Source organism: Magallana gigas, chromosome 9 (genome assembly GCF_963853765.1).
Source record: "Magallana gigas chromosome 9, xbMagGiga1.1, whole genome shotgun sequence".
NCBI lineage: Eukaryota > Metazoa > Mollusca > Bivalvia > Ostreida > Ostreidae > Magallana > Magallana gigas.
The window spans coordinates 17,315,006-17,329,848 of NC_088861.1; the positions used below are offsets into that span (position 1 = coordinate 17,315,006).

Sequence of the window (14,843 nt, forward strand, 5' to 3'; positions counted from 1 at the left end):
ATGAGAACCAAATCTTTTTTAACACTTTTCTGCTTCTGGTGCTTCCTAAACATTCTGAATACTTGAAAATATTGTTATTGGAGTAGATTTATGATATTCCTAAAAATTTTGTAGTGAAAGAGTGTAATTGATGATTTTGAATTAGAAATGAAGTTTGTTTTATGTATGAACATTTTCTCTGACAGACTTACTTATCTTTTTCAGATCAACTTGATCTGGCTTTGGCTGAGTACGAAAAACAAACTGTGCAGTCTGTTGTTTCCTCTGAGCAGAAGACGGCGTCAATTAGGAGCAAGCATTCGGCAAAACGGGTCTCATGTGTGGAACTAGACAAGATTGAGAATCCAGACTCCAAATCTGCCACCTCCAAAGGGAAGGCCAAGGACTACATGAGTCCGTCGGAAATCCGCATCCAGAAATACCACCACCAGAAGAAAAATGGAAACTTGGAGAGATCCAGCAGTACTCCTAGTCTTGTGGATAAAAAGGAGGCTGTTTACGCTACGCCGACGGTGCCCCCTACTGAACAGAATGACATGGGGCACCGGCGGTCCAGCAGTGGTGCTGCAGTCAGTCACATATACGCAACCCCAGGGGAGAGGCCCAGGGCTCCTCCACCCCCTCCACCCGCAAATGCCATGCAGTCTAGCCCAAAGCGACCGGCACCTGCCCCTCCAAGGCCACAGTCGGAAATTGTTTCGATATCTACAGACCGAAGGAAATCTGCAAGCAGTATCACTGATAGCTTGCCGTCTAGTGACAAACCATCATCCGAGTATGAATCCAGTTTCCGACCTGGAATTTCTGCTCAGCTGAGCACCGAACCAAAGATTTCCACTCCCTCTCTTCAGCAAGTGAAACTTCGCTCTCACAACAGAAATTCCAGTCAAGTGTCTCTGCAGTCGAATGATTCAGGTGGAAGCAAGCGCAGTGAGGAGAAATTGGGAGTGACATTTGCTGATGACAAAATTCAAGACCACGCCAATCAGTTCCTACAAAAACATCCCAATGCTCAGCTGCTGGTGACAGCAGACGTGCACGCCAAGAACAAAGACAAGAAAGTGTCAGAACCTGAGCCGGATTACGATATTGACGAATCGGATGCAAAAACAAATAAAGTGACTGTTATAAGTGTGGGCGGTGGAATAGACACTTCTAAAAAGTTCACTGTGAAATCGGACATACCATCAGGAGGTGGGGGCAGAATCATTCCCCCACCCCCCTCTGAACCGGCTCCCAAGCCTCCCAGTCATAAACCACCCTCTCCTCTACCAAAACCAGTAAAACAAGACGTAGAAGTGAGATATAGTCCTTTATCTGACAAAAAATTGGATGTGGACTCTAACATGAAAAACTTTGAAACTTCATCAGTGAAATCTGAGGAGCCTTTGTATTCTACTGTAAACAAATCTTCAGAACCGGAACCACCTAAGGCTCCACCAGCACCACCTGCACCTCCACCCCCACCACCTGCACCGCCAGCCCCAGGGGTGTCAGCTCCCGTAGAAAAACCCAAAACACCACCCCCACCTGTGATGGAGAAAAAACCAAAAGCTGCAGTGCAGGGCATTCCCTCAAAAGATATCATGGAGGCTGTTCTTTTAAGGAAGACAAGAATTGAGAGTGAAGGGATGAAAATTTCCAAAGGGCCCAACAAGGAGGCCCCAGTGAAGGACGGTAATGACCTCAGGAACAGAATGCTGGACAACACGCACAGTGCAATATTGGCTGCCGTGGCCAAGAGGAGAGCTCTTCTGGAGGAGAAGGATTCCGATCACTCAGTGGCAGAGGACATCGAAAACCGACTACAGAAAACCAAGAAATTGCAGTCTGCAAAGTACTTTTTCTCAAGTGAAACGATTCAAAAGAAGGATGGAGAAAAGACAAACAAAATTGAAACAAAGGCAGAGAACGGTCCAAAGGAAATCACACCCACCATCGTTAAACCAGCAACACCGACTACGGTCTCCTCCAGAACAACAAAACCACCTAGTCCTGTACCCAGCAAGAAGACAAAACCACCCAGTCCTGCTCCTGTCAGGAAGATTAGTCCACCCACACCTGGAGCCAAAACATTGCCATCCGCTACAAAGTCCACAACATCAGCAGCATCCACAGCAGGAGTCGCACGAACTGTGGAGAAAGCCCATGCTGCACCAAAACCAATCTATTCATCTTCTGCAAAACCTCCAAGTCCAAAATTGAAGAAGGCACCAAGTCCAGTCCCTGTCAAGAGTCCTGTGGCAGAGACTGCATCCGACAAGCCTAAAGAAACCAAGTCTGAGACTCTTGCCAATACAGAGAAGAAAGAGAGAGATGAAAACGAGGATCTTCTGGCCAAAGCAGAAAAAGCTAGACTGGATTGGCTACAGAAGAAGTCTAGCACTACATCCTTAAAGTCTCCAAGGGATGTGGCCAGAAATCCTAGCAAGCTGAATTCTCCACGAAGAACAGCCTCGAAAGCAGGTGCTAATACAGAGGGTACCAGTGCCAAGAAGGAGACTTCTTCTCCTACCAAGAGTACCCCCAAGACAAATGGAATGACACTTCCATTGAAAACTGAGCCAAACAACACAAGTGTTCAACCAAAAGCCAAGAGCCCAGTTCAGATTCAACCTGCAAAGTCAACGGAAAAAAGTGGGATCACTCCGATGAAGACGACAAAGGAATCTGATTTACTGTTGAAAAACAAAAATATAAGAGACCGCATCGCAAACTTTGAAAAGGGGAAACCTGTTGTGAATGGGAAATCGGACCCTGATTCTAAAATTCCTGTGCATGGAGTTACGGTGGATAGTTCTGTGACGGACAAGTCCCCTGCCCTTCCCCCGCCCCCAGAATTTGGGGACAGTGTACAACTGGAAATTATTCCTCCCCCTTCAGGGTTTAACCTGAGTGACAATTTAGAGTCCCCCACCTACAACTCTGCGTTCCATCACAGTGACTCCTCGTCGGTGTCCACACTCTCTACTCTATCGGACGACCATGTGGACGCTAAAATGAAACATTCCTACGAGGACTTAATTGCCCCGCCTCCTCCCGGGTTCGGTGACAATAACGAGGACTCTTTACCGAGTGTCATTCCCCCACCCCCAGACTTTGGGGAGAGCAAAGCTGGGGTGAAATCAAATCAGACTGTGAATAAGCCATTCTTGTCCAAACCTTTGTCGAGTTGGCAGTGTCTGGATGTGTTGGACTGGTTAGATAGCATACAAATGGTCCAGTACAAGAAGAGCTTTCAGCAACATTGTATCGATGGCAAAAAGCTGGGAGGACTACAACGCAACGACTATATTCAGCTCGGTGTGACTCAGGTCGGTCATCGGATGACCATGGAACGAGCCATTAAGAAAGCCAGTAACATTATCACTGGCACCCATTTGTGATTTTTTATTTCACGTGCTGGAGCTGTTCAAAGAAAGATAACTCTTACTTGTTCTGAGTCACAGGAATGTCATGTGGAGAATTTCGCTTTATGTCTGTGATTTATTTTTTTTTCGTGGAAAAAAAAATTGAGAGGATTCTTTTCATTTGGACTTGTGATCATTTCTTGGAACAAAAATCCCAGTGCTATTAATGTGATGGGTGGTCTTCCATATTTAATATTTCATAACTTTAAGGACATGCAAGACAGTTATTTACTCGGGTTGTGCATATATCAATGTATTCATGTGATTACACTATTACACTATATTAGCCAGTGACATAAACAAAATATTATTATATATATTGTATTCACATATGAATTTATTTTCCCCTTCAGAAAAAAATGTGCCAATGTAGTAAATGAAATATTCTGTTTCCTTTTCTCGATATATGTTTATTATCAAATACATGTAGTTATATCCCAGTTTCTTTTGCTTCAAGAGCAAACTATTTACAATATGTAAAGCATTATGAAAAAAACTTATATCATTTTTTATTTTGCATTATATCACATATGGAATATGAAAAGCATTACGACTATTTCAACTAATTCAGGTATTTGTGATAAGCTTCCATGATTTTAATTTAGCGCATGTTTTGTACAGTTATGATATAGACATAAAGAAACAGTCTTTGTGTAGAAGTTGGGTTGAATTCTTAATATAAGGCTGCATTGAATGCTGTGCTGGCATAGCATCTACAAAGTTAACACACAGTCTCTGCTGCAATTAGGAAAAGCATAGGAAGCATATTGGACTTTCTATAGTAATGCTCCAGGGTTATAGATTTTTTTTGTTAAATTTGCATTTTTTATCTTTTATGATAAACCTGGTTAATGATTGACTGAAGTGGTTATTGTCTGTAGTATACAACAAGAAATGAACAAAATATACAAAGGTATTGCATCTGTAAATTGTTCATTTGCTTTCTTTCTCTCATTTTATACTTGTTTTTATTACTTTTGGATGAAGTTTTGCAGGAAATGCATGCTAGGCCCATGCTTCTAGCTTGGACAAAAGTTACAGATTAATTTTTCTCTTCACGAGCTGAATTGTTGATATAGTGCCATGGTGGAGAAAGAGTTGTCAGTGTTATTTCTACAAAACAACATTACAACAACAACAACAACAATAACAAATCAACAACAACACACACACACTCACACACACAGCCAGTTCATTTTGTTGTATGTATGAATAATTTATTTTTTACAGATATAAGAAAACAAGTTTACGAAGCATTCTTTTATGGACTCGATTGTCATGTATATTTTGTTTGTATAGTTATATATAATTGTAAGTTAATTTGACAAAAACAATTTACGACATTAAATATTTAAGAAAAAATTAAACCAGTTGGTTTTGTCCTATTTCTTTAAAAAAATGTGGGTGGATTGGTTGTTTGAATGATATCCTTCATTGAAAGAAAATTGACTCGAAAAATGGGGGGGGGGGTGTCTTTGAGACAATTGTAAGAAAGAAGGTGTACATATTATTGTTTGCATTTCATTTTCAACAATTTTCAACGATGAAAAAATGTATTAACAAGGAAATATTTCAAAGACAAGAAGAAAGGAATGACAAACAAAAAACCATTTTACCTACTAAATTGAAAGAATTCTCCATTTAAATAGAGTATAATCATGGTTCTGTATGTTGGTTCAATACAGTGTTTTAGAGTTCTAAGGATTATCAGAATATTTCTGTTCCTGACCAAAAAAAGTATGATCCCTTAAAGAAGTTTTCTCTAGCAAGAAATTCTGCATAAATTTGATCCGTATCGCGAAAACAGAACGCATAAAGGGATGGTAATCCCCCAGAGTTATCCTTTCTACTCTCTCTGTCTATGATAACATTACGAATTAATTTTAAAGCCTACAGCCCAATAATTTCAGTAAAGATGAGCGACACAAAATGGGCGTGTCTAATAGCATAACCGAAAAACGGTGTTGGCTGCGCGTATAAAAAAAAGATAGTGGTTATAAAATGTTGTTTTAAAGTGTAGAAATTGGTAATAATATAGATATAAGGAATAAGAAATATTTTTGAATATTATGAGATGGTAGTTTTGCGGTCGCATCTTGGTCAAATTCATCTTGGATTTGACCACGCGCCGACCCAAATTATTCCTCAATTTCTCTTGTACTTGCACAGTTCAAACTAACATCCTCGTATATTGAATAAACAGTGATTAAGAAATGTTACCCTCTTAACAAATGTCATCTAAGTAACACATCCAACATGTAGATTGCCTTTTAATTGCTCTAAACATATTACTTTTGGCTAAGTACTTTGTTCAAGCGTTTTTGGGAGAGAGCGGCTTCTGCGAAATCAGGTAAATCGCTAAATGCCATTTATAAATACGCCAATTCAAATCATTGCTATATGAATCCTAAATTATGCGTCAATTTCCGCCAAATAACGTAAACGCTAAGTATAATCTACATATGAAAAATATGAGTTACAGTTGCGTGTCAGATCAGTCGGGAATTTTTATTTTGAAATAGTATAATTGTTGTAATTTAAAATTACAAAAAAGTATCATGGTGATAGTCATATTTTTGTAAGAAAAGCTAAAAAAAAAAATGCCCTTAATTGAAACAAAATAGTTACATTTTTGTGTTCCTAGTTTGCTAAATATAATATTCCTTAGTTGAAAAAAAATCTTTCTTCAGATGAAATTGAATTATTTATTTTAATTTCATAATTTCATTTATCATACAAGTAACAAGAAGATACATGCCGAATTATGATCATAGTTGGGGCTTTTTTGCAGCAAAATTAAATTCGAAAAATACAGCTCATGTTGCTTTAAAGTCGTTTTTAAACTGTACATGGCACAAAAGTGTCCGTTCTCGGTCAGCTCTAGTTTTTTCATATAATCCTTCCGTATATTTACTTCAGCCAAACAATGGCAAACATATTCATTGAAATTTTGATAGATAAGATGAATATATGTAGGAATAGGGAAATAAAAATAATAAAAATGTAAAACCTAATAATTCAGTCTATATCTATATATCTGCTTAGGGAAACATTGGGATGGGTGTAGACGGAAACTTGTTGTCTGTCGGTGATGTAATGCGACCTAGTACAAATAACAAAGGGGAAGATTAAACACAACTGTCAACCGTTATTTGCAATGATACCTGGACTTCGTCCCTTGCTGTTAAGAAGGCTATAGTTTGGACTGTTTTAATCTCTTTAATAAGAAGAGCTTTGTTTATAAATATGAAAAAATATTTATTTTTTTTTTAAATAAAATCTAAACTAGTTGATATGTTTCTTGACTAACGGCTAAAAAATTCGTATTTAAATGTTTAAAGTAAGTGTGCAAATGATATGTTAACAACCCAGCCTCCAAAAAAAATATTTTTACATCCAATTCTAGATCTAAACTTGTGTTTTTTAAACATTCATTTAACAAGTTATAATATTTTTTCGGGTGTTAATTTAAAACATATTACACCGTTTACAATTGCTTTGCACAAATATCTAGATGCTTTTTGTAATGTGTTTATTTTTATAGTAATTTTCATCTTCCAACAAATAAAAAAATACGACAGCCAAATATTCATTATTTTTTTTTTTTGCTTATTTTTTTTTCTATATCGATATAAGTTTTAATATCCAGATTTCAGGCTCAAAAAGAATTTCTATTTTTGAAATGCACATTGGATTTAATACAAATATAGGAATGCACGGACACATAGCGTTTCGGGGAAAGGGATATACTACATGTATGAGGGGGTTGTTTTGGGCCAGAAGTATTAATGCTTAAAACATCAGGATAAAATTAAATATATGATTGTAAATGTTTACGGAAAATATACATAAAACTCAAATAGCTTCCTTTTCCAATATTACGAGAGAATAGAACACGTGTATATATAATTTTATGTACAATAACGGTATATACTTTGTATTGACTTTACAGGTGACAGTTCAGAGTTTCATCAAATGGAATACTTCCTGAAGTGTATAAATGTTAATTTTGAAAAGGTTGAGAAAAAAATCGAAACATGACGAACATGGAAAATTTTACACTTGTTGGTGAGAATTTGACTCAAGAATTTTCCGACCTGAAGTTCTCGAGTTCTTATTTTAGACGAAAGCTGATCCCAAGTGCTGCGATTTTGGCTTTTTATTTACTGACTGGAATATGTGGCAATATTCTGATTTTATACGTTCATTTGGTGAAAATGACCAGGAACGATAATCGATACTTCATAACGATTTTGTCCGGAGTTAATTTGGCCGCTTGTTGTGTGACAAACGTTTTCTTTTTCACCCAGATTTATTTCAACCTTAATTATCCGTCCGATTGGATGTGCAAGAGCTTTCTTTTTCTGACAGTGTTTTTCGTGATGGAATCTGCTTGGCTCATTGTGATGATAACCATACATCGATACTTAAAACTGTGTAGACCCCATCATCAGCAAATGAACGACAAGCACAAGAAAATAGCCATGTTTCTTTCTGTCGTCATTTCCTTAGCAACAGGGTTCCCATGCTTTTATTCCTCCGGATTGGGACCAATTAGTGGCCATCTTAATATAACAGGAGAATATTGCTGGATTCGTTCCAAAGGTTTCCCAGAAGTCGGAATCGCGCAGACGACAACGTTAGCCATATTGCTTGGTTCATGTTTCCTTTTGTGTTGTGTTTTGTACCGGAAAATCGGCAAAGTTCTCATTCGGTTGTCCGTCAAACGACGAGAACGACTCGGCGAATTTCGGGACTCGGCCCACGACCAAAGCGCGTGGGATGCCGAGTTTTCTTTCATCCAATCACAACCAAGCAATGGATACACCGAAAGAAGACGACAAAGACCGATTCATGTCAATTTCTATCGGATGTTTCTGACCATGTTTTGTACATACGTCTTTGTTTTTATTCCCACTCTCACTCTGTTGGTAATAGTCAGCCATTTTGATCAATCACTTTGGTTGAATGTAGACGGCGCCATTGATATTAACGTTATTCACATACTTCAGAACTTGTTCATTTTTAAATTCAGCGCTGATCCTGTGATATACGGGTATTTTGACATCGACTTCAGACAGAAAATTGTCGAACTCTTCAGACGGAGAAGTTAAGAAACGTTGAGGGAAGGAAGGACACTTTTCATGTTTTAAGTGCTGTGATACATTTTCTTCACTATTAATAGTCAGTTCCGAGTTATTGCTTCCATCACGTTTTGATGATTTTTAATAAAAACACACATACCTGTGAAAGAAGTACAGTTGAAATCAATTAAATGGAAAATATCCAAGATATCTTCATTGACAAATTGACCCTTTTCACTCATAAAAGTTTACAGGAACAAAAACAAATTTCTTACGAAGATTTATAATGGGAAATGTTAGTAGTGTACATTTTCAACAGAAACTATATATTCATATAGAAAAATATCAAATAACATCATATATTAATGTAAATTTGGAATTGCAGAAATGGGAATCTTCACATTGGGGAGATAGGAAAAAGTTGAAAATAATTGATAATAGGTCGCATCCGACCTTAAATCAATGAAATTTTATACCTTTTGAAAAACATTTATCATCTTAATGAAGTTCATTGTAATATTGCGGTTCATTGTGGTTAAAAGACGCGCCGGAAATGTTTATATCTTTCCTCCATTCGGAAGTACTCGGGACACCTCGTGCAATTTTTCAACGTTATCATCCGGGCTTATTATGGCTGATGCAATGTAAAATCCCCGTAGACTTTCTATTTTGGGATGTGTATTGAAACCTTAAGCGGTAGAGGGGGCGTTTCAAAACAGATAGTCTGGACATTTTTCATATTAGTTGATGAATGTTTGAACACAAAGGTATTTATCATTATTGAAATTTCAAGCGAAAAGTGGTGGAAGCAAAAACTCGGGACAGAGTATAATCAAAATGATTTCGTTGATTTACTTCATCAAATTAATACGTCTTCGCTCGTTAAATAACTGAGTAAAAATCAATGTAAGGATGTACGTGTTTTAATGTCCAGGACATTTAATCGTCCTTTATTCAAGTTAAAAGTTTTTCATTGATATCTGCAATATCTTGCTTGGTCAAAAAATCTACTTTTCGTCTCATATATATATATATATATATATATATATATATATATATATATATATATATATATATATATATATATATATACGTATTTGACGCAATGCACCAATATTAATGTTTTCACTATTTCGTTGTTCTTCTTAAGTTTTGCGAAAATAAATCTTTTGTGATACATTGATACATGTAGATTGTTGTTCTCTTTTAATGTTTGAAATATTAACCTTTCCATGTCTTGGGTCGGTTAAACGAGCAATATTAGTTTTATTGCTTATTTTAAAGCAGAAAAGCAAATTTATGCTTATAAATACAAAAATTTTATTGGCACAAACACAATTACAATGATTGGCAACGGTCCAACATATACAGAAACAGAAGTATTATGATTGTGATTATTACATGTACAAATCAGTGTAAAAAAGATACATATCATAATTATATTTGCATTCAAAAAAGAGGTATATTTTATAAAGTTATTGCACGTGCGAGTCTCGGAATTAATTGTGATTTTTTTTGGGGGGGGGGGGGGGGGTGGGGGGAATCATATTTGATAAATATTAATTTCATCTTGTGTTAACTAGGCAAATGAATCGTAATCGATTCAGCGATAATACATTCAGAGTTCCTTTGATTGATATGCCATTATTAAGCGATTTCATAAAGTTTCTTACAAGGTTTAAAATAGTTCATCGTCAGTTTGATAAGAAAACCGGAAGTTGCTAGAATGGTCAAACAGAGAATGGCAACCATGATATGTCGAGACGCTGTTAGTTTTCTGTTTCCTCTCTCCGTGCTGTTGGAAACGGGGTCTTCTTCGTTCAGACTTAGAGTAGTTTGGTCCAACTTAAAAGTTGTAGCGTTTCCTATTTTCTTCCTTGAACCTTGCATATTGTTTTGTAAAATAATAGCTATACAACATGTTAAAAAAAGTAAATAAAATTTACAGAATTTACACACTAGTAGTCTGAATAGTTATGAATCCGATATCATATATTTTGAGAAATTCATGTCTTTTCATAAATATAATATTCATAATAAATAGTTCAATATATTTTTACATAAATGACGTGCATGCACATTCGTATATTCTGCGTTTGCTACTACCTACTGGAATTCATTGGACAGCCATGCATGTGATCGCATGACGTCACAGAACACGTGTGACATTGCCGTTGACACCCGTGTCCATATGAGGGGAAGGGGCACGGGATGTGACAGGAATCCCCAGTATACCCATCAGGACAGGCTACAATATATCAATGACTTCGTTCTATTGTTACAAAACATAACATGAATTATAAAGACAATACAAAATCACAACATGTTAACACATTACGTGTGCATGTATTGGTATTTCTGATCCTCATATAGTGTTCACAGCATTGTCCGTTTGATCTGTGAAAACAAAATCAATCCTTTGAATTACAAATAAGTGAAAATTTGAGGTTTTAACTATCTTATTGCACGTGCTTTGAACTTACAAAATGGAGAAACAAGGATCAGCCTCCAAAAAACACACCAAATGATAGATTATGCTTATTCCCAGATTTATTGTGCGCCTCGACATTTTGGAGTTGAAAAACATCTGTTTATCAACAGTTAAAAAGCATATCCTGAAATCCAAAATTACACGGAAACTTTATGACTTTATGATTGTCTGTGAGAAATCAGAGTTATAAACAAACAACCCTTATAATGTCCTGAAATTATGAATATTTTTAAAATTTCAAACCAAACTCAATTGGCGTTGTTGTTTTAAAGTGCAGTATTTGTATCCAATGTTTCTCAGAAATGGCAAAACACCTCGCTAAAATCCCATGTACTTCAATAGATTCGCTACCATTAGATCAGTGATATTGTATTTATACATTTTATCAATATTCACTTGGAAATAATGGTAATAACGTATTTTAAAATATATATCAAAATTACTAATAAATGTGTATATGATATTTTTTCTTTTCTCATCCTAAATTTCCTGTGTTTTATTAAAACAGAAATTATAAGATATTTACACGTAGTGTATGATTTTGATCAGAGATTGCATCCATATCTATACCCCCTATATACTTTGAGCATGCAAAGAAGTCTTTTCATTTTGGAAATCTAAGTTATACGTTCTTCTAACATTACGTTTGCAGTTATTGGTGTTTCTGATCCTCACATAATGTTCACAGCATTTTCCATTTGCTCTGAAATTGGATAATGTTATCTGCAACTAACTGAAATAAAAAAAAAGTATATGAAAACTATTACGAAAATGATATAATTATTAATACTTTCTAACTTACAGAATGAAGAAGCAATTGTCCATAAAACATGTACTCTGCAAAAAATACAACACAATTATTTTTCCTAGAATGACATTCCTCTTCGACATGCTCAGTGCTAAATTGTGGATACAGAACCATATATATATACATTACAATAGTTTATTGTGGGAGATTATAATAAGATAATCAGTATTCCAATAAAAGCGGAAATAGTCACACCAAAATTGAGAACTTCGGTGATTTAATGAAGCTGATAAAATCACAACTTTTGTACTTTTGCAATACAGATAATCAAACAATTACATGTTTCCCAATCAACAATCTTGTATCTCATAAAGGTTGAACACATGATAAGTACATGTTTTTGTTTAACAGTGTCACTTGGCTTTTTAGTATTAAAAAGAACTCGAAGAACTCGTGAAAACTCTTCTGATGGTAACGTGCACGCGAAACGATTGATTGATATATATTTCGTTGATTAACGTCTACTCGAGTTTCTATTTTTAATGCAACGTCATGCTATAGAGCAATATCATATAGCTCGAACTCCTTTAATTTCTCAATCTCCCTCTTAAAATTTAAAAAAAATGTTATTTTTTTCAGAATGAGTGAGCAAAGTGTCCAATATGATTACAGTAACTACACGTAGGATACATGTACATATCGCCCAATATTAACGCCATCAACAAATTCTTCTCTTTTGACAACTTCAAGTATATATAGCTATATTTGCATTTCCATTGTTCTTTCCCACTGTAAATAATTTAATTCTGGTTGTAACGCGCTTTCTGATTGGTTAAAAAATTATTTTATATCGTATAAAGAATGTTGCCTACGTCATAGTAAGACTAACGTCAAAAATGTATCAATACGCCTGACGTTACGTTTGAATTTTGTACAATTTTACGTCATTTTAAAGATCAAATGACCGTTTTTATCTACAATGAAGAGTAAAAAAATTAAATTATAAGCAATGAATTCAATATTTATTAATTTTATACGATATAAAATGGTTTGAAACAGTTTACGCTTTTTTATAAACCGCTTCGCGGTTTATAAAGCGTAAACTGCCCCAAACCATTTTATATCGTATAAAACAAATAAATATTGAATTCATTCCTTAAGCCCATACGGAGGAGCTGCAATTATATCTCTATAATCGAAATTGCTCTGTCAGTATACTATGACGTCATAAAGGTGTAACGTTATATATACTTTTCCATGACGTTATAGTTTTAAACCACTATACGATACATCATGTGTTTTCTCCAACTCCATTAAAATTGACGTTTTTACATGTAATATTACATGTAATATTAAAACATGTTTTTGATAACATTTTAAAGGAATTACTGTTATATATCATTGATTCTGTTAACAAATCTATGTGAATTAAAAAGATACATTACAGTCTGAATGTTTACTTTTAATGTAATAGCTAAATGTCAAGGTCTAGGCTAATACAGGGTATTTGCGAGTGGTGAAATGCAAATATAAGTAATAAACAACGATTATTTAGTGAACATGGCGTTATGAATAGCAACTGCTCTGCTGGCATATTTTCCATGATGCGCTAGCGCGCATCATGGAATATGCCAACAGAGCAATTGCTATTCATAACGCCATGTTCACTAAATAACGTTGTTTATTTCTTAAATATGTAAATACATGCGCGGAGGATCTAAATTAAGATTGATTTATTGTATCCAGGAAAGATATGCCTTCATAATATTTTATTGTTGTTTATGATTTGTTTGGTTAGTTTATATATTGAATATTATATCTAAAATACAAACGTTAGTATTCGAATCTCGTGCGTCGAATGAGCATTAAGAACACACGAGGCGTTTCTCAATTTAATATAATTTTTCTTGATATATTATTACTTATTTATTAACAAATAAACCTGTTGATTCCCAAAAATTCAGGGTAAATTACCAGGCTTTTTTTGGAGCTAGAATATTTAGATTTTTAACCATAAATTAGCATGCAAAATGCATTTGAATGCTCATAAATAAAGTAAAGCTGTTAGATTCGCAATTGAACACCTTATATCTAAATAAAAAAATATCATATAACATGAAAAATAAATTATGGAATTATTTAGTGGAAATCTTCACATAAAGTAAATAGGAAAAAAAAAATGGAAGATAGGTCGCGTCTGACCTTAAGGGCTTTCGTAAGAACGAGCTTTTGTGTTATTCATACGAATGACTAGTCTTGCTTTTCATGCAAATAAAATTAGCTCTCTCGGCTTTCATACAAAAATCTTTTTCAGGCTAAAGAACAAATAGTGTAAAGTGATAAATATGTATAATTATGATCTCACCGAAAACGCCGTATTATCGAATCCGAAATTTTTTTGGTATCTTTCGTCCTTCATAAACCGCCATATTGCATAGCAGTAAAACTACTTCTATTTTTAATCTAAATATATTTCAACAACGTTATTTTGTGGTAATTTACGCATACACGCAATTAGAATTGACGCATCTTAATTAGATAAGTCCACAAACTGAAAGGTACGCAATTTGGTATCGTTGTCGACAGTGGAATAGAACCAGCTTCTTTTCCTTAATCAGATTAAAACTTGTTCATACAAGTGAGACTGGGATTGCATTGAAATGATATTTCTACAAATATACTAGTATTAGGGTCATGCCTGATTTGCCTCGAACGTTTACGAGCGGTGCCCTGATATTTCTTGCCACTTGCTTTCTTTTGGATATTTATTCCAGGATTTATTACTTTCCACGGCAACCTGGTAGGTGATTGTCAATTATATCTCATCCTTTTTTAAACCTTATCTTATTTGTCTGCCACATAAATTAATTAACTAATATATGTAAGATTCATCGTCTGTTATGTTACAATGGACATACCTCTTGCATCCGTTTAAAAGTAAACAAAATAGATTTTGTGTATCTTTGCACATTGATTGCCTATTCCTGACTTTATTTCGTTAAATCAAACTTACTTGGACAGCTTAAAACTCATTTCAATCTCAGAAAACTGTCGAAATCTTTCCGAAATATTTTGAGAATTCAGGCTCAATTATACTTCAGATTCCTCAA

The 14,843-nt window shown here is 35.1% G+C and overlaps 1 protein-coding gene and 1 non-coding gene across 18 annotated transcripts in view; one reads left to right on the forward strand and one right to left on the reverse strand.

Moving 5' to 3' along the window:
• LOC105337065 (SH3 and multiple ankyrin repeat domains protein 2) overlaps nucleotides 1–4,777 on the forward strand; it is a 71,749-nt gene extending 66,972 nt beyond the window's left edge. For all 17 annotated transcript variants that reach the window (XM_034478537.2, XM_034478536.2, XM_034478538.2 and 14 more), the window contains one exon: nucleotides 205–4,777. In XM_034478537.2, coding sequence (XP_034334428.2) covers nucleotides 205–3,386 — 3,182 coding nt within the window. In that variant the 3' untranslated portion in view covers nucleotides 3,387–4,777. The remainder of the gene's footprint in view (nucleotides 1–204) is intronic.
• Nucleotides 4,778–10,030: 5,253 nt separating this feature from the next.
• Nucleotides 10,031–11,906, reverse strand: LOC105337067 (uncharacterized). Its single transcript, XR_004603433.2, has 6 exons — nucleotides 11,788–11,906; nucleotides 11,630–11,688; nucleotides 10,978–11,109; nucleotides 10,833–10,891; nucleotides 10,605–10,742; nucleotides 10,031–10,377 (listed from the first exon to the last, which is right to left on the reverse strand). It is a non-coding gene; the product is annotated as an uncharacterized protein (transcript).
• Nucleotides 11,907–14,843: the final 2,937 nt, after the last annotated feature.